Genomic DNA, 21,800 nt, shown 5'->3' with positions numbered 1-21,800 from the left:
ATAACAGGAGACTGTAACATCCCACTTACATCAGTGAACATATCATCTAAGCAGAAAATTAACAAGAAAATAATGGCTTTGAATGACACACTGGACTGTATGGACCTAATAGATATATTCAGAACATTCCATCCTAAAACAGCAGAATACACATTCTTTTCAAATGCACACCGAACATTCTCTAGAGTAGATCACATATTTAGGCCACAAATAAGCCTCAACAAATACAAGATTGAAATCATACAATGTACCTTTTCTGATAACACATTATGAAACCAGAAGTCAACCACAAAAAAAAAAAAATCTGGAAAGACCACAAATACATGGAGGTTAAATACCATGCTACTAAACAATGAGTGAGTCAAATAGGAAATAAAATAAGAAATTTTAAAAAATACATGGAAACAAATGAAAATATAATAGTCTAAAACCTTTGGGATGCAGCAAAAGCTGTCCTAAGGGGGAAGTATATAGCAATACAGGCCTACCTTAAGAAGCAAGAAAAATCTCAAATAAACAATCTAATCTTACACCTAAAGGAGATAGAAAAAGAACAATAAACAAAGTGTAAAGCCAACAGAAGGAAGGAAATAATGAAGATGAGAGCAGAGATAAGTCACATAAAAACTAAAAAACAAAACAGAACAATAGAGAGGAGGAGTTAGATGGCAGAGAAGTAGGGGGACCTTGGGCTTTCCTAGTCCCTCAAACAGCTGTATTGAGGTCAGATCACTTGGAACACCCAGGAAATCGACCTGTGGACTGGCAGAAGGATCTCTGCAGTTAGAGGGAGACAGTGTGGCAGGTGTGAGGTGCATGGAAGTGAATTTGGGGAGAGAAAAATGGCAGTGCCATGGAGGGGAAGGGACCTTTCTGTAGAGACACAAAAGGGAGAGAAAGAAAAAGGGGTTCAGAGAGTGCAGCATTGGTTTTGCACAAGAGGAAAACCTCTCTGGACCACCGACTGGGGACCGGGAAGTACTGAGTGTTGCAGGTTTTGTTTGTTTGCTTGCTTGCTTGCTTGTTTGTTTTTTCCAAGCAGCCTTTGGAGCTCAAACTCAAGTTTTGGAAGTGTGCAACTTTCTCTGGAGCAGAGCTGTGGAGTACGCCCCTGGTGAACAGGGAGCTGACTTTGGAGTGCATAGCATGGTGTAGAGATCTCCAGGGCACATTGAAAGAGATTATTCCCCTAACCGGAGTACTTTTCAAAGAGGGTATATTGCCTCCCCAAGAGCAAAAGATCCTGCAAGCGTCAGCAAAACACTTTCATCAGCAGGGGACAGAGGTGCACTCAGAGGGAACATAACCTTTGCTGCTTTTAGTGGTGCTATACCATATATTCCACACACAGCTCAGATGTGGGACTGTTTTTCAGGGTGAAATGACTTCAGACACAGTGTATAAAGCCCTAATCTGGAGGATGGGTGGGTCCACACAGTGCTAGGTCCTTTAAGACTTTGAGTTTTGAATCACAGCCGTGTGCCAAAGAAAAAATGCAGTAAAGTTGTGGCACACTGTAAACTGACTGCCCTCGCTATTCTGTGAGGGCTGCCTGAACAGCAGGGGTTGTGAGATCCCCTGTTCAGGGAGGAGAGATTGAGGAGGCGCCATTTCCCACCCCCCGACACACAGCAAAACAGTGGGGCTTGAGAGAGCAACATAGTGGCCCCCAGTGGAGGCAAGAGCCACTTACACCAAACCCCTCTCCCCTATGCCTGGCAGCTGCTTATTTACTGGGGCAAGACTGACTGAGCCAATGCAGCAGGACTCTCCTCCGAAGACCAGCACAGCCAGTACCCTGTGTGTGCCAAGTGAACTGGAAAACAAGTGCTTCAAAATGACAACAGCAATTCTGGTAGAAATAGGACCAGGCTTACTTTTCTTTTGGAATCAGACTCATAGTTCTCATTTCCTCCCTGCACCCCTCAGTCTTCTTTTTTGCTTTTCTTTCTTTTTCCTTAATTTTTCCTTGGAATTAGCCTTATGTTTTTTTGATTCACTGTTGGGTTTTTTTTTTTTTGGTTCCCTTTCCTTTTCTCTTTTTTTTGGGATCAGTTGTTTGTTTGTTTTTTTTTTCCTTTTCCTTAGGCTTATTTTAACAAACAAATCAAAGCACACCTAGTTAAAGGTCTAGACACTCCCCACCACAAGCAAGGAGGAGCTCTGCAGAGGACTGATCAGTGGGAAAGAGCAGCCAAAACACAACAGCAGAGTGCACACAGTGCACACCAGAAATGCTTATGGAAATGCCAGGCCCTGGACAGTGTATGACCCCTTTTTAATGTAGCATGACTCTCAGGTGCAGGAAATGTACCAAGCTTTTAAAACACACAAAAGACAGAATCTTAGCCAAAATGACAAGATGGAGGACTTCTCCCCAAAATAAAATTCAGGAAGAAATCACAGCTAAGGAATTGCTTAAAACAGATTTAAGCAATATATCTGAACAATAATTTAAAATACCATGCATAAGGCTAATAGCTCAGCTTGAAAAAAGCATAGGGGACACTAGAGAAATACTTGCCGCAGAGATCAAAGACCTAAAAACTAGTCAGGCTGAAATAAAAAACGCTATAACTGAGATACAAAACCAATTGGATACAGTCATAGTGAGGAGTGAAGGGAAGAGAGGAGAGAATAGGTGATATGGAAGATAAAATTATGGAAACTAATAAAGCTGAAAAGAAGAGGAAAAGGAGAATCTTAGATCTTGAGAGGAGACTTAGAGAACTTAGTGATTCTGTAAAAGGAAACAATATCCGTAACATAGGAGTCCCAGAAGAAGAGCAGGGAAAAGGGGCAGAAGGTTTATTTGAATAAATTATAGATGAGAACTTACCTAATTTGGGGAAGGAAACAGGCATTCATGTCCAAGAGGCATAGAGAATTCCCCTCAAAGTCAACAAAAACTGGTCAACACCACAACATATCACAGTGAAACTTGCAAAATATAGAGAGAATTCTGAAAGCAGCTAGGAACAAAAGGTCATTAATCTATAAGGGTAGACACATAAGGTTAGTAGCAGACCTATCCACTGAAATTTGGCAGGCCCAAAGGGAGTGGCAGGAAATATTCAATGTGCTGAATGCGAAAAATATGTAGCCAAAGATTTTGTATCCAGCAAGGTTGTCACTCACAGTAGTGGGAGAGATAAAGAGTTTCCCAGACAAACGAAAAGTAAAGGAGTTCATGGCCACTAAACTGACCTTGCAAGAAATTTTAAGGTGGACTGTGTAAGTGGAGACAAAAAAAAAAAAGACCAAAGCAACAAAGACTACAGTGGATCAGAGAACATCACTAATAATACCAACTCTACAAGTAACACAATGGCACTAAATTCATATCTTTCAGTAATCACTCTGAATGTAAATGGACTAAATGCTCGAATAAAAAGACACAGTGTGTCAGAATGGATTAAAAAAACAAGATCCATCTAATATGTTGCCTATAAGAGACTCATTTTAGATGTAAAGACTCTTGCAGATTGAAAGTGAGGGGATGGAGAACGATCTATTATGTTATTAGGCTATGAGGTCAAAGAAAGCCAAAGTAGCCATATTTATATCAGACAAACTAGACTTTAAAGCAAAGACTATAACAAGAGATGAAGAAGGGCATTACATAATAATTAAAGGATCTATCCATCAAGAATATCTAACAATTGTAAATATGCCCACAACATGGAAGCACCCAAGTATATAAATCAATTAATCACAAACATGAAAAAACTCATTGATAATAATACAGTAATGTAGGGGCCTTTAATACCTCACTTACAACAACTGACAGATCATCTAAGAAGAAAATCAACAAGGAAACAATGGCTTTAACTGACAAGCCGAACTGGATGGACCTAACATATATTCAGAACATCTCACCTTAAATCAGCAGAATACACATTCTTCTCAAGTGCACATGGAACATTCTCCAGAATAGGTCACATACTGGGTCACAAATCAGTCCTCAACAGGTACAAAAAGATTATGATCATATCATGCATATTTTCAGATCACAATGCTATGAAACTTGGTCAGCCACAAGAAAAAGATTGGAAAGCCTTAAAATACATTGAGGTTAAAGAACATCCTACTAAAGAATGAATGGTTTAACTAGAAAATGAAAGAAGAAATGTAAAAAAATATGGAAGCAATGAAAATAAAATATGACAGTCCAAACTCTTTGGGATGCAGCAAAGGCAGTCCTAAGAGGAAAGGCCTATCTCAAGAAGCAAGAAAGGTCCCAAATACTCAATCTAACCTTACACCTAAGGGATCTTGAACAGGAATAGCAAATAAAGCCTAAAGTCAGCAGAAGAAGGGAAATAATAAATATTAGAGCAGAAATAACTGATATAGAAATGACAACAACAACAAAACTGTACAACATATCAACAAAACTAAGAGCTGGTTCTTTGAAAGAATTAACAAAATTGATAAGTCCCTAGCCAGACTCACCACCACCACCACCACCACCACCAACAACAAAAAAAGGACCTAAGTTGATAAAATCATGAATAACAGAGGAGAGATCACAACCAACACCACAGAAATACAATTATAATACTGTAACAAATTATATGCCAACAAACTAGGCAATCTGGAAGAAATGGACAAATTCCTAGAAACATACACACTACCAAAATTGAAAAGAAAGAGAAAATTTGAACAAACCCATAAGCAGCAAAGAAATTGAATCAGTAATCAAAAATCTTTCAATAAACAAGAGTCTTGGGACAGATGGCTTCCCAAGGGAATTCTATTAGATATTTAAAGAAGAGATAATACCTATTCTTCTCAAACTGTTCCAAAAAACAGAAATGAAAGGAAAGCTTCCAAACTCATTCCATGAAGCCAGCATTACCTTGATTCCAAAACCAGACAAAAATCCCACCAAAAAGGAGAATTTCAGGCCAATATCCCAGATGAGTCTGGATGCAAAAATTCTCAACAAGATACTAGCAAATCAAATTCAACAGTACATTAAAAGAATTATTCACTATGATCAAGTGAGATTTATCCCTGGGCTGCACAGATGGTTCAATATTTGTGAATCAATCAACATGATACACCACATTAATAAAAGAAAAGGATAAGAACTGTATGGTCCTCGGGGCACCTGGGTGGCTCAGTTGGTTAAGTGCCTGACTTCAGGTCAGGTCATGATCTCGCGGTTCATCAGCTGTGCTGACAGCTTGGAGCCTCGAGCCTTCTTCAGATTTGTGTCTCCCTTTCTTTCTGTCCCTCCCCCCCTCATGCTGTGTCCCTCCCTCTCTCAAAAATAAATAAACAGTAAAAACAAAAAAAGATCCATATGATCCTCTCAATAGATGCAGAAAAAGAATTTTACAAAACACAGAATCCTTTCTTGATAAAAACCCTTAAGAAAGTAGGGATAGAAGGAACATACCTTGGTATCATAAAGGGCATATATGAAAGACCCACAGCCAATATCATCCCCAATGGAGAAAAACAGAGCTTTCCCCCTAAGGTCAGGAACACAACAGGATGTCCACTCTCAACACTGTTGTTTAACATAATACTGGAAGTCCTAGCCTCAGTAATCAGACAACAAAAAGAAATAAAAGGCATACAAATTGGCAAGGAAGAAGTCAAACTTTAACTCTTCAAAGATGACATGATACTCATGTGGACAACCTGAAAGACTCCACCAAAAGACTGCTAGAACTGATACATGAATTTGGCAAAGTCACAGGATATAAAATCGATGTACAGAAATTGGCTGCATATCTATAACCAATAATGAAGCAGCAGAAAGAGAAATCAGGGAATTGATCTCATTTACACTTTTTGGTGCAACAAAAGCCATAAGATACCTCAGAATAAACCTAACCAAAGAGGTAAAAGATCTGTACACTGAAAACTATAGAAAGCTTATGAGAGAAATTAAAGAAGACACAGAGAAATGGAAAAACATTTCATGTTCATGGATTGGAAGAACAAGTATTATTAAAATGTTGATACTACCGAAAGCAATCTACACATTCAATGCAATCCCTATCAAAATAATACAGCATTCTTCATGAACTAGAACAATTTTAAAATTTGTATGGAACCACAAAAGACCCTGAATAGCCAAAGTAATGTTGAGAAATAATACCAAAGTTGGAGGCATCACAATTTCAGACTTCAAGCTATATTACAAAGCTGTAATCACGACAGTATGGTACTGGTAAAAAACAAACAGATCAGTGGAACAGAACAGAGAATTCAGAAACAGACCCACTAATGTATGGCCAACTAATCTTCAACAAAGCAGGAAAGAGTATCCAATGCAGGGGGAAAAGACTGTCTCTTCAGTAAATAGTGCTGGGAGAACTGGACAGCGACATGCAGAAGAATGAAACTGTATCACTTTCTTAACTCATACACAAAAATAAATTCAAAATGGATGAGAGTCCAAAATGCAAGACAGGAAGCCATCAAAATCCTACAGGAGAAAATAGGCAACAACTTCTTTGACCTTGGCCACAGCAACTTCTTACTGGACATGTCTCCTGAGCCAAGGGAAACAAAAACAAAAAGGAACTATTGGGACCTCATCAAGATAACGTCACCCACAATCCCACAGCAAGAGAGAGAGAGAGAGGGAGGGGGAAGAAACATTGGCTCAGTTGTGATCATGTGGCATTTGGTGTGACATACTACTTACGTTGCAAAACATTGCTCGTTTATCAAGTTAAAATTTATTAGAAATGTTTGTCTTGTGGAACATTTGCAGAACAAGTTACTCACAATCCAAGGCTTTACATACAATGGAATATTACTTGGTAGTCAAAAAGAATGAAACCGGGGCACCTTGGTGGCTCAGTCAGTTAGGCATCCGACCTCGGCTCAGGTCACAGTTTGTGAGTTTGAGCCCCACATTGGGCTCTTTGCTGTCAGCATAGAGCCTGCTCCAGATCCTCTTTCCCCTCTCTGCCCCTCCCCTGCTCGCACACAAACACTCTCTCTCTCTCTCTCTTTCTCTCAAAAATAAACATTAAAAAAAAAAACTTAATAAAAGAGCAAAACCTTGCCATTTGCAACAATGTGGATGGAACTAGAGCGTATTATGCTAAGTGAAATAAGTCAGAGAAAGACAAATATTATGATTTCACTCATATGTGGAATTAAGAAAAATACAGATGGACACTGGGAAAGGGGAAGAAAAGAGAGAGAGAAGCAAACCATAAGAGACTTTAAATACAGTGAACAAACTGAGGGTTGCTGGAGAGGGGGTGGTCTAAATGGGTGATAGGCGTTAAGGAGGGCACTTGTTGGGATAAGTACTGGGTGTTATATGAAGTGATGAATCATTAAATTCTACTACTGAAACCAATACTATATCTATTTTAAATAACCTGAATTAAAAAAAACCAATAGAATAGAACAATGAAACCAGGAGCTGGTTCTTTGCAAAAATTAATAAATTTGATAAACTATAGCCAGACTTATCCAAAAGAAAAGAGAAAGGGCCCAAATAAAATCACAAATGAGAAAGGAGAAATAACAACCGACACCATAGAAATACAAACAATTAGAATATTATAAGTATGCCAACAAATTGGACAACCTGAAGGAACTGGATAATTCCTAAAAACATAGATTACCAAAAACTGAAACAGAAAGAAATAGAAAACTTAAACCGTTAAGCAGCAAACAAATGGAATCAGTAAAAAAAAAAAAAAAAAAAAAAGAAACCAAAAAAAAACCAACTCCCAGATGAACCATCTGGTCTAGGACCAGATGGCTTCACAGACAAATTCTACCAAACATTTAAAGAATAGTTAATATTTATTCTCGAACTATTTCAAAAAAATGGAAATGGAAGGAAAACTTCCAAATTCATTTTATGAGGCCAGTATTACTCACCAAAACCAGATAAAGACACCATAAAAAAAGAGAAGTATAGGCCAATATCTCTGATGAACACAGATGCAAAAATCCTCAACAAAATAACAAATATTGTTAAAATATCCATACAATCCATAAAAAAGAGGATTCAAGTGAAATCAGAAATGAAAAAGGAAATGTAATAATTGATTCCAAAGAAATAAAGGATCATAAGGGACTATGAACATTTCTATACCAACAAATTGGACAACCTAAAATAAATGGATAATTTTCTAAGAACATACAACCTACCAAGACTGAGTCATGATGAAATGGAAAATGTGAACACACCAGTTACTAGTAAGGAGATTGAATGAGCAAGAAAAAACTTGGCAACAAACAAAAATTCGGGACCATATGGCTTCACTGGTGAATTCCAACAAACATTCAAAGAAGAATTAATACCAATCTTTCTCATACTCTTCCAAAGAACAGAAGAGGAAAGAACTCTTCTAAACTTTTTTTTTTAAACAAGATTGGCATTACTTAGTACCAAAACCAAGGATGCCACAAGAGAGTACAGGCCAATATCCCTGATGAACATAAATGCAGAAATCCTCAAGAAAATATTATCACACCAAATTCCACAATACATTGAAAGAATAATATATCGTGATTAAGTGAGATTAATCCAGAGATGCAAGGATGGTTCAACATCTGCAAATCAGTCAATGTGATACACTACATTAATAAAAATGAATATCATATGATAATCTCAATAGATGCAGAAAAAACATTTGACAAAATTCAAAACTCTCAACAAAGTGAGTACAAAGGTAATGTACTTCAACATAATAAAGGACATATATGACAAACCCACAGCTAACATTATACTCAACAGTGAAAAGCTGAAAGTTTCTTCTAAGATCAGAAATAAGACAAGGATATGCACTCTCACCACTTTTATTCAACATAGTATTGGAAGTCCTAGCCAGAGCAGTTAGGCAAGAAAAAGAAAAAAAGCCATTCAAATTGGGAAGGAAGAAATAAAGCTCTCACTATTTGCAGATGATATATAGAAAGCCCTAGAAATTCTATCAAAAACTGTTAGAACTAATAAATGAATTCAGTGAAGTTGTAGGATACAAAATCAATACACAAGAACGTACTGCATTTATATACACTAATAATAAACTATGATAAAGACAAAATTAAGAAAACAATCCCACCTGCATCAAAAAGAATAAAATACCTATGAATAAATTTAACCAAGGAGGTAAAGACCTGTATACTGAGAACTACAAAACATTAATGAGAGAAACTGAAGAAGGCACAAATAAATGGAAAGATATTCTGTGCTCACAGATTAGAAAAATTAACATTTTTAAATGTCCAAAACACCCCCCCCCCAAAATGCACAGATTCAATGTGATTCCTATCAAAATTTGAATAGCTTTTTTCACAGAAATAGAACCAAATAATCCTAAAATGTGTATGGAACCATAAAGACCCCAAATAGCCAAAGCAATCTTGAGAAAGAACAAAGCTGGAAGCATCTTGCTCCCTGATTTCAAGCTATACTACATGGCTATAGCAATTAAAACAGTAAGGTGCTGGCATAAAAACAGACACATAGATCAATACAATAGAATAGAAAACTCAGAAATAAACCCACACATATATGGTCAAGTAATTTACAACAAAGGAGATAAGAATATAAAAGGAGTAAAAGACAGTCTCTTCAATAAATGTTTTTTGGAAAGTAGGACCAGTATCTTACACCATGTACAAAAGTCAGTTTAAAATAAAGACTTGAAGATAAGACCTGAAACCACAAAACTCCTAGAAAAAAACATGAGGTAAGCTTCTTGACATAGGTCTTGGCCATGATTTTTTGAATCTGATGCCAAAAGCAAAACCAAGGAAAGCAAAAAACCCAAAAAACAAAACAAAAAGCACCATCAAATTAAAAAGCTTCTGCACAGCAAAAGGAAAAGTCAACAAAATGGAAAAGCAGTCTATTGAATGGGAGACAATACTTGCAAATCATCTATCTGATAAGGGGCTAATTTCCAAAATTTATGAAAATATATACATAGCCAAAAAAAACCCAATTTAAAAATGGGCAGAAGATCTGAATAGACATTTTTCCAAAGAAGAAATACAGATGGCCAAAAGGTACATGAAAAGATGCTCTACATTACTCATCATCAGGAAAATGCAGATGAAAATTAAAATGCAGTTTCACTAGTCAGAATGGCTATTATCAAAAAGTCTAGAAATAACAAGGGTTGGCAAGGAGGTGTAAAAAGGTAACCCTCGTGCACTGCTTGTGGGAATGTAAATTGGTATACCCACTATAGGAACCAGTATGGATTTTCCTCAAAAAAATTAAAAGTAGAGCTACCATATGATTCAGCTATTCCACTTCTGGGTATTTATCCAAAGAAAAGGAAAATACCAACTTGAAAAGATAGATGTACCTCCATGTTCATTGCAGCATTATTTACAATAGCCAAGATATGGAAACAACCGAAGTGTCCGTCAGTAGATGAAAGGATTTAAAAAAAGCAACTGTGGTGTATATATACAATGAAATACACTTCAGCCCTAAAAAAGAATGAAATCTTTCTATATGTGACAACATGAACGGACCTCGAGGGCATTATGCTAAATGAAGTAAGTTAGAGAAAGACAAATAACATATGATCTTTCTTATAGATGGAATCTAAAAATAAATAAATAAATAAATAAATAAATAAACAAACAAACAAACAAACAAACCAAGCTCATAGATATAGAGAAGAGATTGGTAGTTGCCAGAGGCAGGGCATAGGGAGTTGGACAAATGGATGAACACTTTTTGCTTTTGTTTTTAGAATGAATAAATTAAAAAATTTTTTTCATATCTATAAAAGAATTAATCACCAACAGACTCACATTTACATACAGGTTTAAAATATTTTAAAATGTTTAATGAAATAAAATTCATATAACATAAAATTCACCATTTTTAACCATTTTACAGTACACAATTAATTGGTTTTTAGTATATTCACAATGTTGTGCAGTCAGCACCACTATCTAATTTCAGAAAATTTCTATCACTGCAAAGAGACACCACATACATCCCAATTCCTTTCTCCCTATATCCCTTGGCAACCACTAAACTACTTTGTGTCTCTATGGATATGCCTGTTCTGGACATTTCAACTGAATAAAATCATACAATATGTGGCTTTTTGTGTTTGGCTTCTTACCCTTAGCATAATATTTTCAAGGTTTATCCATATTGTAACATGCATGATTACTTAATTTTAGTTTATGAATTAATAATATTACATTGCATAGTACATTAGTTACTTATCCTGCTATAACAATATACCACAGACTGAATGGCTTAAATAACAGAAATTTATTTTCTTAAAGTTCTGGAGGTCAGAAGTTCAAGATCAAGGTGCTATCTGGCTTGTAGGCAGCTGTGTCCTTGCATTACCACTTTTCCGTGCATGCACAGAAAGGGGGCTTTGGTCTCTTCCTCTTCTTATAAGGATACCAACTCTATAAGATTAGGTCCCCATGCTTATGACTTCATTTAACCTTAATTACCTTCCTAAAAGCCCCACCTCCAAACATTCACACTGGGGATTAGGTCTTCAACATATAAATTTTGAGGAGGACACAATTCAGTCCATAACATATGTATATACCAAATTTTGTTTCTCCATTCATAGCTGATGAACATTTGCGTCAATTCTAACTTTTTGACTATTATGAAAATGCTGCTGTGAACAATCATACACAGGCTTTTTTGCAGATAAGGTTTCAGTTCTCTTGGTTATATACTTTGAGCAGAATTGCTGGTCATATGGCAATCTTATGTTTAAGTTTTTGAGGAACTACCAAACTGTTTACATGGTAGCCACACCATTCTACCTTACCACAGCAATGTATGAGTGTTTCAGTTTCTCCACATACTCACCAATACTTGTTATTGTCTTCTTTTTTTTTTTTTAATGTAGCCATCATAGTGGGTAGAAGTAGCATTTCATTGTGATTTTGGTGTTGGTTTGTATTTCCCTAATGAATAAGGATGTTGAACGTCTTTTCATATGCTGACCGGCCATGTGTGTATCTTCTTTGGATAAATACCTATTCAAGTTGTTTGCCCATTTTTAAATTGAGTTGTTTGTCCCTTTGTTGTTGAATTGTACTTTACATATTGTGGATGCTAGAATCTTATCAGGTGTATGATTTGCATATATATTCTTCCATTCTGTAGGTTGTCTTTTCACTTTCTTGATAATATCCTTTGATACATAGATTTTTTTTTTTAAGGATAAAATCCAGTCTATTGATTTTTTTGTTGCTTGTGGTCTTGGTGTCATATCTAAGAATCCATTGCTAAATCCAACCTCATTAAGATTTACTCTTATGTTTTCTTCTAAGAGTTTTATAGTTTTAGTTCTTAAATGTATGCTTGTGATCCATTTTGAGTTGATACTTTGTATGTAGTGTGAAAGAAGGGTCCAAATTCATTCTTTTTCATGTGGTTATCCAGTTTTAGCACCATTTGTTGAAGATACTATTCTCCCATTGAATGGTCTTGGCACCCTTGTTGAAAATCAATTGGCTGTATATGTGAGGGTTTATTTCTAGACTCTTGATGCTATTCTGTTGATCTATATGTCGATTCTTATGTCAGTACCACACTGTTTTGGTTAATGTACCTTTGTACTAAGTTTTAAAATCAGGAAATGTGAAGCCTCATGCTTTCTTCTTTTTTAATATTATTTTGGACATTCACTCAAATCTGTTTCGGGAGTATTGCCACTTAACAATATTAAGTCTTCTAATCCATAAAACACAGGAAGACTTTCCAATTCTTTAGGTCTTCCCTATTTTCTTACAATAATGTCTTGTAGTTTTCAGTGTAAAAGTCTTACACTTTCTTGGTTAAGTTTATTTCTAAGTATTTTATTCTCTTTGATGCTATTAGAAATGAACCGTTTTCTTAATTTCATTTTTCATTGTTCATTGATAGAAGAATTTGGAGAAACATGATAGAGAAAACATAAATTGCCTTGAACAGACTTAGTAGAAATTTCGATTTGGAGGATGCTCTAGGGGAGGGTTCAGAAGGAAATGAGGAACATGTTATTAAAAACTGGAAGAAGGAGGTGCTTGTTATTTAGTGGAAGAATGTTTAGTGAAATGGTCTCCTGTGGTCATGTGGAAGGCAGGACTTAAAGTGATGATTCTGGTTGTATAGCTAAGAAGAGTTCCAATCAAAGTTATTGAAAGTGAGGCCTGATTTTTTTCCTGCTACTTATACAATAAAACATGAGATGAGAAAGAGAAACTGATGGAAAAAATATTAAATGTAAAGAAACCAGGACTTTATAATTTTGAAAAATTTGTATCTCTAGATGGTGAAAGAGTTTAAATGAAAGAAGGCTGTCAGACCCTCAAAATTCTACTACCAGGAAGCAGTCTAATAAAACTACTTAGCTTTCACACATGTGAAAAAGGAAGGATGATTCAGAGGGCAAAACCAAGAGCCCAGAGGTTGGAACAGAGAGCTATTTCTAGGACTAGAACTCCCAGTATTTTCCCAACTGGACTTCAGAATTACTATAAACCTTTTTTTTTTTTAACCTTCTTTTTTTTAATGTTTATTTATTTTAAGAAAGAGAGAGAGACTGTGAGTGGGGTAGGGGGCAGAGGGAGAGAGAGGGAGAATCCCAAGCAGGATCTGCACTGTCAGCACAGAGCCCGACATTGGGCTCGATCTCATGAACCATGAGATCATGACCTGAGCCGAAATCAAGAGTCAGACACTTAAGTGATTGAGCCACCCAGGTGCCACTTAACCTTTCATTTCTGCCCACCCCCCCTCCCTTATCTAGAATGTCTGTTATCCTTTCCCTGGCCCACTATTGTATGATGGGTGTGTTGGGGTAAGGCGACTTTTCTCTATGACAGGAATGGTTGGTTGGATTATATAGTTAGATGTTTATATTCCTATGTATATAGCCTTTAGTTTCACAGATATATAGATGGAAGAGAATTGGGCCCCAGTAACTTTACTTAATGTATTATATCCATTCATGGGGAAGTTTATTCATACCAAGACCTAATTTAGATGATAATATTTTGAACTTCTGAGCTATGCTATAATAAGTCTCTTGGGAATTTAGTGTATTTTGCATGTGGGAGCACAGGAATCATTAGGGGCAAGTGGGAGAACTGTAATGGACAAACTCTAAGGTGGCCCCTCTTACCTCTTGGTGTTCACATCTTTTTTTTTTTTTTTTTTTTTTTTTTTTAGTTTTTATATATTTTTGAGACAGAGAGAGAGACAGAACATGAGAGGGGGAGGGGCAGAGAGAGAGGGAGACACAGAATCCGAAGCAGGCTCCAAGCTCTGAGCTGTCAGCATAGAGCCTGATGTGGGGCTTGAACCCACAGACTGCAAGATCATGACCTGAGCCGGAGTGAGAAGCTTAACCGACTGAACCACCCAGGCGCCCCGGTGTTCACATCTTTGTAGAATATCCCTTTGAGTGTGACTTACTCCAGACCAACAGAAGATGGTAAAAGTGATGAGATGTCACTTCCATGAATATGTTACATTATATAAGCTTCTGTTTTGCTGACTAGCTCTCAGCCTTTCTTGCTGGCTTTGAAGAAGAAAGCTGCTGTGACTCCTACAGTTACAAGAAACTCGATACTTCTAAGAACACACAAAAGGGGAAGTGTTTCCGTTCCTAAGTGAGCCTCTTCATGAGAGCCTAGCTGTGGCCAACACCTTGATCACAGCTTTGTGAGATCCTAAGTAGAGAACTAGCTAAGCCATTCCTGATCTTCTGACCCACAAATCTGTGAGATAAAAAATGTACGTTGTTTGAAACTGATAAGTTTGTGATAGTTTTTTGTGCAATACAGAAAAACAAAATAATTCTTAAAAAGCTAAATATACATTCAACCATATAATCAAACCATTCCACTCCTAGAAATTTACCTAAGAGAAAAGGAAATGTATGTGCAAAAAATTCTTGCATAGTAATGTGCATAACAGCTTTGCATATTATAGTCCCGAATTGAAAAGAACCCAAATGTCCATGAACAGGTAAATGGATAAACAAATTGTGCAACAGTGGAACACTTCTTGGGAATAAATTGCTGACGCACACATTTACATAGATGAATCTCAAAATGATCATGCTGAATGAAGGAAGCTTACAAAAAGGAAAAACCCTGATTCCATTTATATGAAACTCTACAAAATAAAAACTAAACTATAGTGACAAAGCACGTGGGGATTGGGGGTCAGGCAGGGGCAGAAAGGGATTACAAAGGTATTATATATATTATATTGACTGTTTTGTGGTTTCATGTATACATAGGTCAATTGACCAATTTACACTTTAAATATGAATGGTTTATTTTATAATCAATTATTCTTAAGTAGAGCAGTTTAAAAAATGTATTTGCCACTTGCACATCTTTTTTCTCACAAATAATTATATTCAAATAAAACACAGTATAGTCATCATAGAATAGCCTTGTTACTCATCCACTCATTTTCAAATATTGTCTAAATATCTGTTAGTGTCTGTGGAAAATACAAATATGAGTCTTTTGCAGTAATGAAACATATAATCTGAAAGACTAGTCAGGGTTTGGAAATCATAAATAATTATTTTTTTATGTTGTTTTCACAAAGATCCTTACCAGAAGCAAATCCCTCCCAATGACTACGTGTCAGCTGCTCCATACAGCTCAGAACTTTGCTCCACACGTCGTCAAACACATAAGCAAGGACGTCCTCTTTCATGCAGTAAAATGGAGCAATGGGAGGGTACCCTAATTTCTGTTTCTCTGGAGATGCGTGTAATTTCTTTCCTTGAAACCCCTCTTCCCTGTAACAGAAGCAAATAAGACTTCCTAGTTATTCTTTACTGAGTGTTCACCACTGTGTTTTGTGCTTCTCCAGGAGCGTGATTTGTGTCCCCTCCCCACATGTGTATGTATGTAGCTCAGTATATGTATGTAGCATATGTGTTAAACTGTCTTGTGACCTAAGGGAGTTCTCAAACAGACTGAATTTCCCTTTTTACTCCACCCCACCCCACTACTCTGCCAAAAAAAAAAAAAAAAAAAAAGAATAAGAAAAAGAAGACTGAGGTCTCATTGTGTATTTTTTAGCTTTGAACAGTGAACATTGTCAGTTGAGCAATAAGCTATGACAGGCATACAGAAATAATCTTTTTGTTGTGACTGGATAACATTTAGATTACTATTCGTGTACCATTTAATGATGGGCATGTGACTGTGTCACATAGTTATTTGAGGCAGTGATTCATTAGAGAAATAGTGTACTTTTGTTAATCCAAACAAACAATTGGCATTTGGCTGGAAAGGGAAAGGAGGGGAGCCCACCAGCACAAGAAGCTACTGTGAGGCCTTTTTGGAGACCATGTAGCTATCTGTAGTCCAGAAACTCAGCCAAGTCTGTCTCTTCTTTGGAAGGGGGTACCAACAGCCCCAGTATTTGGGGGGCAAAGATCTAGCTGACAGATATGCTTACCTATGATAGATGTATTATAAATTAACACAAAGCAAATTCTGGAACACTTGGGCTATGAAGAAATATCTTACGGCCTCTCCCGTGAAAATTATCCCTGGGGTAGCAGAGGTGTCAAGAATTAAATAAGAAGCTCTAACTAGGAAAGAAGGATGCTAAGAGGTTTATGCAGGGCAGCTAAAGACTCTTTACTTCTTTCCCAAGGAAGAGCTGGCATGGCATTAAGTTGGGGAGAAAGCTGATTTAGTATTAATTGTATTTAAATTTATATTTCTTTTTATAGGAGATAACACTCTCATATGATGAAAAAAAATTCACATTATACAGAAGGAAATGTATTTATGTAGTGAAAAATAAGTTTACATTTCTGTCTCCCAGGCACCATTCCCAGAAGCAAACATTATACATTGGTCCAGGGAAATAGTTACATTATACACTGCACTGCATTGTGGCCTTTTATTTAAAAATATATCTGGCCCTCCATCTCTATTAATACATATGAATACGCCTCTGAAAAAATAGCTGCAGAGAATTCTACTGGATATACCATAGTATATCTAACTATCCAGTTATTGATCAACCAGGCTTTTGTTCTTATAGTCAATAGGACATTTAATATTCTTGTATGTAGTTCTTTGGCTACATGGGTATTATATCTGTAGGATAAATTCCTATAAATAGAATTATTGAGTGAAATTGTATATGCATTTAAAATGGAAAGATATTGCCCACTTTCCTCTAAAGAGAGATAATCTTCAGTGTTGAAAAAATATGACTTTTTTGCATTCAAGGAATTATCAAACTTCTTTGTTTTCTCTGCCAGTCTGACAAATAAAATAGTATCTTGTTATAGTTTTAATTTGCACTGGTAATTGTGAATGAGATTGAATTTTATTTCCTTTATTTAAAATCCATTTTCTTTTGGGGCGTCTGGGTGGCTCAGTTGGTTAAGCATCTGACTTGGTCTCAGGTCATGATCTCACGGTTCATGAATTCGAGCCCCACATCAGGCTTTGAGTGGATAGTGTGGAACCTGCTTGGGATTTCTCTCTCTCTCCCTCCTTCTTTGCCTCTCTCCCACTTGTTGCGCTCTGGAACTTTTAAAGGCTTGGAGGAATAGCTTAAGAGGTTAATGTTTCAGAAGGGTAGCATAGGATAGTGAAGAGAGCACTGGACTTAGAGTAAGATGAATAAGGTTTTAGGTCTTAGCTTTACCTCAGACAAATCATTTAACCACTCTGATTCTCACCTATCCTATAGAGATGGTAAATAATATCTGTGTCACAGGACTATTGTCAGAATACAATAAGAATGGATATAAACAAGCATTATTAATTGTAAAGTCTGTGCTAAGTATAAGGTTTTATATAAACTGTGTATACCTTTTCAAAAAGGATTTATGTAAACAAAGTTCATACCTCTTCAACTGCTCCTTTGAAAAGCTTCAGATTTCCATGAATTAACTGGTGATGATTTACAAAAGGTAAAATCAAATTATGTGAAGAAAGAAATTAACTCATTTAAAAATGTTTAATCTCAGGAAGAGGCAAATAACACATTCAGGAAGAAAATACACAAGGGAGTCTGGTATGTGGAAGCAATAGGAATTTACATCAACTAAGCACATGAACTCTGGATACCTCGGAAGTAATAGGAAATAAATAACCAAGTGACATCAGTCTAATTATATGTAATATTGGTTGTGTACTTTATATTTTGTTTGGTTGTGTTTTTTTTCTGTCTTTTGGGGGGGTGGTTCTGAGTAGTAGATTTTATTATTTTTTTCAATCCATTTTTAGCGAGAGAGCAAGCATGAGTGGGGGAGAGGAGGAGCAGAGGGAGGGGGAGAGAGAGAGAGAGAAAGAGAAAGAGAACCTCAAGCAGGCTCCACACTCAACACAGAGCCCAATGCAGGGCTCAATCTCACAACCCTGGGAACATGACCTGAGCCAAAATCAAGAGTCAGACACTCAATGGACTGAGTCACCAGGTGTCCCTGAGTAGTATACTTTAGAAAAAATAGAGGGGTGCCTGGGTGGCTCAGTCAGTTAAGCATCCGACTTTGGCTCAGGTCATGATCTCACAGCTTGTGAGTTTGAGACCTTTGTCAGGCTCTGTGCTGACAGCTCAGAGCCTGGAGCCTGCTTCCGATTCTGTGTCTCCCTGTCTCTCTGACCCTCCCCCACTCATGCTCTGTCTTTCAAAAATAAACATTAGAAAAAAATAGATATTAATACACAAAATAGGAGGGGAGTAAAAAGCTTAAAATACTTAACACTCACATATCAGTGTGGTCGAATGCTAGGTATTCCTCTATTATTCCTTCAGAGAAGATTATACAGTCTTCCTCCTCTCTTTCCATAGAATACACACTAGGGGATTTGGCAATGGGAGATGCTTTGTGAGCATAAGAAGATGAAAAATGTAACTTCTTTCCCCTAATACCAAATCTGGGAGAGGAAAAAGCAATTATTAATTGTATATAACATAAACAGTTCCTACAGCAATTCAGTCATACGAGTTTCAGCTCAAAATCCCTTGCCCTGCTGACATCTCCCCAAACTATTCATAGTCTTAATACCTATTGTTTCTCAGAACAGAAAGAATAAACACTAGCCATAGATCTACTCTGCCTAGGTGTACTGTGCAGTATCAAATACTATTTGCTGTCTTTTCAGATGCAACAGCTAAGGCTATGAGATAAGTTTAAAAATATTTAAGAAAAACCAGTCAGAATGGCTAGTATCAAAAAGACAAGAAATAACAAGTGTTGGCAAGGATATGGAGAAAAGGGAACCCTCATGCACTATTGGTGGGAATGTAAATTGGTGCAGCCACTATGGTTCCTCGAAAATTAAAAATAGAAATACTATATGACCCAGTAATTCCACCACTGAATTCCACCTGAAGAAAATAAAAACATTAATTTGAAAAGATACATGCACTCCTATGTTTATTGCAGCATTATTTACAGTAGCCAAGATATGAAAGCAACTTAAGTGTCCACAGATAGATTCATGGATAAAGAAGATGTGGTATGTATATACAATGGAGTATTACTCAGCCATGAAAAAGGTTGGAACTTGACATTTGCTACAACATGGATGGACATAGGGCATATAACGCTAAGTGAAATAAGACAGGAAAAGACAAATACCATATGATTTACCTTAAACATGGAATCTAAAAACCAAGAAAAAGGAATAAACCAAACAAAACAAACAGATTCATAAATACAGAGGACAAACTGGTGATTGCTAAAGGGAATAGGGATTGGAGGGTTGGCAAAATAGGTGAAGGGTATTAAGAGGTACAGACTGCCAGTTATAAAATAAATAAGTCACAGGAATGAGAAGTATGGCATAGGGAATATAATCAATAATATTGTAATAACTTTGGTGGCAGATAGTAACTATACTTATTGTGGTAAGCATTTTGTAATTTATATAATTGCTGAATCACTATGATGTACACCTGATACCAGTATTTTATATTTAAGTCTCTTTCAATAAAAAAATTGATGAAAAATTAAGAATATTAATAATTACAACTTTCAGGTACCTCAGGAGATAATATGCTTATTTCAGTAACTCCATCATAGTTCAAAATGCATATGCCTTAAGGGCAGGGATCTTCTCTTATTTATATTTAAATTTCTCTTCCTACCCAGATATTCAATGAATATATGATGACTCATTCAGTTCAGAATCTTTACTTTGGAGAAAACCAGTCAAATCTGAGCAGTACAGTTTTTTTAAATGGCTCTGTTTAACGAAATATTAAATATAACCAATGTATATTTTGTGATATTCTTTATACTTTTGTACCTTAAGTATTTTTTAATGAAAAAAAAAAAAGAATAAACCTGTGGCACTTTTCAGCAAGGCTAGTGGGAAAATCTGACTTGAACAAATTTTGGAAATATGTCCAAATATTTAAGAAGAATATTTAAAATATTTGGAAATATTTCCAAATTTCTCCCATTCCATAGGTTGCCTTTTAGTTTTGTTGATTTGTTTCCTTCACTGTGTGGAAACTTTCTATTTTGATGAAATAAAATAGTTTATTTTTGCTTTTGTTTTCCTTGCCTCAGGAGATATATCTAGAAAGAAGTTGCTACAGCCAATGTCAAAGAGGTTACTGCCTGTGTTCTCTAGGATTTTTATGGTTTCATGTCTCACAGGTCTTTCATCCATTTTGAATGTATTTTTGTGTATGATGTAAGAGAGTGGAACAATCCTATTTTGGTTTGTTTTGCTGTTGTTTAAAGAGTTTGAGGTGTTCAAAAGAATTTAGCTATTTTAAATATACTAATTACCCATTTTAAGTTAATGAACTAATAGCAGTTTAACTTCTGTAAAGAAATTAAGTTGTAATTAATATTATATGTTTAAGAAAAATTACTTTTTCAGTATTTTTTCAAAAAATCTTTAAAGTGTGTTTCTCAAACTCCTAAATCTCCTGAAACCACTCTATCTACACTTTATTTCAAGAAGGAAATGCCTGTATCTATAAAAATATAGAGATAGAGACATAGAGATAGAGACATAGACAGAGATACAGAGATAGAGATAGAGATAGAGATAGAGATAGAGATAGAGATATATCTGAATAACAAAAGTATCCTTAAACCCTAGGAAATGACTTACTTTTTGAATAAAAAAATTATATAATAAAATTCTCTATGCATAAAAACTGTGGTCAATCTTAACAGCATTTTCTGTGCTTTATTAAATACCATCAAGTAAAACATAAGTTTTTTAATCCCCTAGTATAACTGGCAGAATATAACACTTTGGATACATAAATACTTACATATTAGGAATACTTACATAGTAGAATCTCTTTCTTGAGAAAGTGTTGTCTCATGTGAAACTGAAACAACAGAAGGGGATCTAGGATACAGTCCATATCCTTCGCTTGGAGTGATTATCTGCCTACCCAGGATCCTTCAAAATGAACAACATAAAGAGACAATCAAGCATGTTCACCTGGCATACATACAAAATGTAGATATTCTTGGAACAAATATGATGGCTCTCTATTAAAGTCCAGTGCATACTTAGTATGCTACTGATTAAGAATGATTCTTAAGAGAAAAATGTGAATCCAGAATCTTATTACAGGTTATAGCTCTCTTCCACAGAATAGATATGGAAAAGATAAAGCTATAGCCTCACACTGCTGAAAAAATCCAAGGACACTGAGCAAAAATTTGTAATTTTCCCTCCATCCTCTACAATAATCTTCATTAAATCTGCTAAAATGGATGAAAGCCAGGCCAAATTAGTGAAAACTATAAATTATATTCTTAAGAACATGATGCTATATAGATTTTAGGTATAAATTTTAAGTAGTAAGTATAGTAACTTACTAT

The 21,800-nt window shown here is 36.0% G+C and overlaps 1 protein-coding gene across 6 annotated transcripts in view; it reads right to left on the bottom strand.

The window, feature by feature from the left end:
• FAM149B1 (family with sequence similarity 149 member B1) overlaps nucleotides 1-21,800 on the bottom strand; it is an 87,157-nt gene that overhangs the window by 30,122 nt on the left and 35,235 nt on the right. For all 6 annotated transcript variants that reach the window (XM_053207514.1, XM_053207513.1, XM_053207512.1 and 3 more), the window contains 3 exons: nucleotides 21,256-21,372; nucleotides 18,706-18,873; nucleotides 15,571-15,758 (listed from right to left, as the gene is read on the bottom strand). In XM_053207514.1, the coding sequence (XP_053063489.1) occupies nucleotides 15,571-15,758; nucleotides 18,706-18,873; nucleotides 21,256-21,372 (473 nt within the window). The remainder of the gene's footprint in view (nucleotides 1-15,570; nucleotides 15,759-18,705; nucleotides 18,874-21,255; nucleotides 21,373-21,800) is intronic.

Source organism: Acinonyx jubatus, chromosome D2, assembly GCF_027475565.1.
Source record: "Acinonyx jubatus isolate Ajub_Pintada_27869175 chromosome D2, VMU_Ajub_asm_v1.0, whole genome shotgun sequence".
Taxonomy (NCBI): domain Eukaryota; kingdom Metazoa; phylum Chordata; class Mammalia; order Carnivora; family Felidae; genus Acinonyx; species Acinonyx jubatus.
This window is presented reverse-complemented; position numbering and strand designations above follow the sequence as displayed.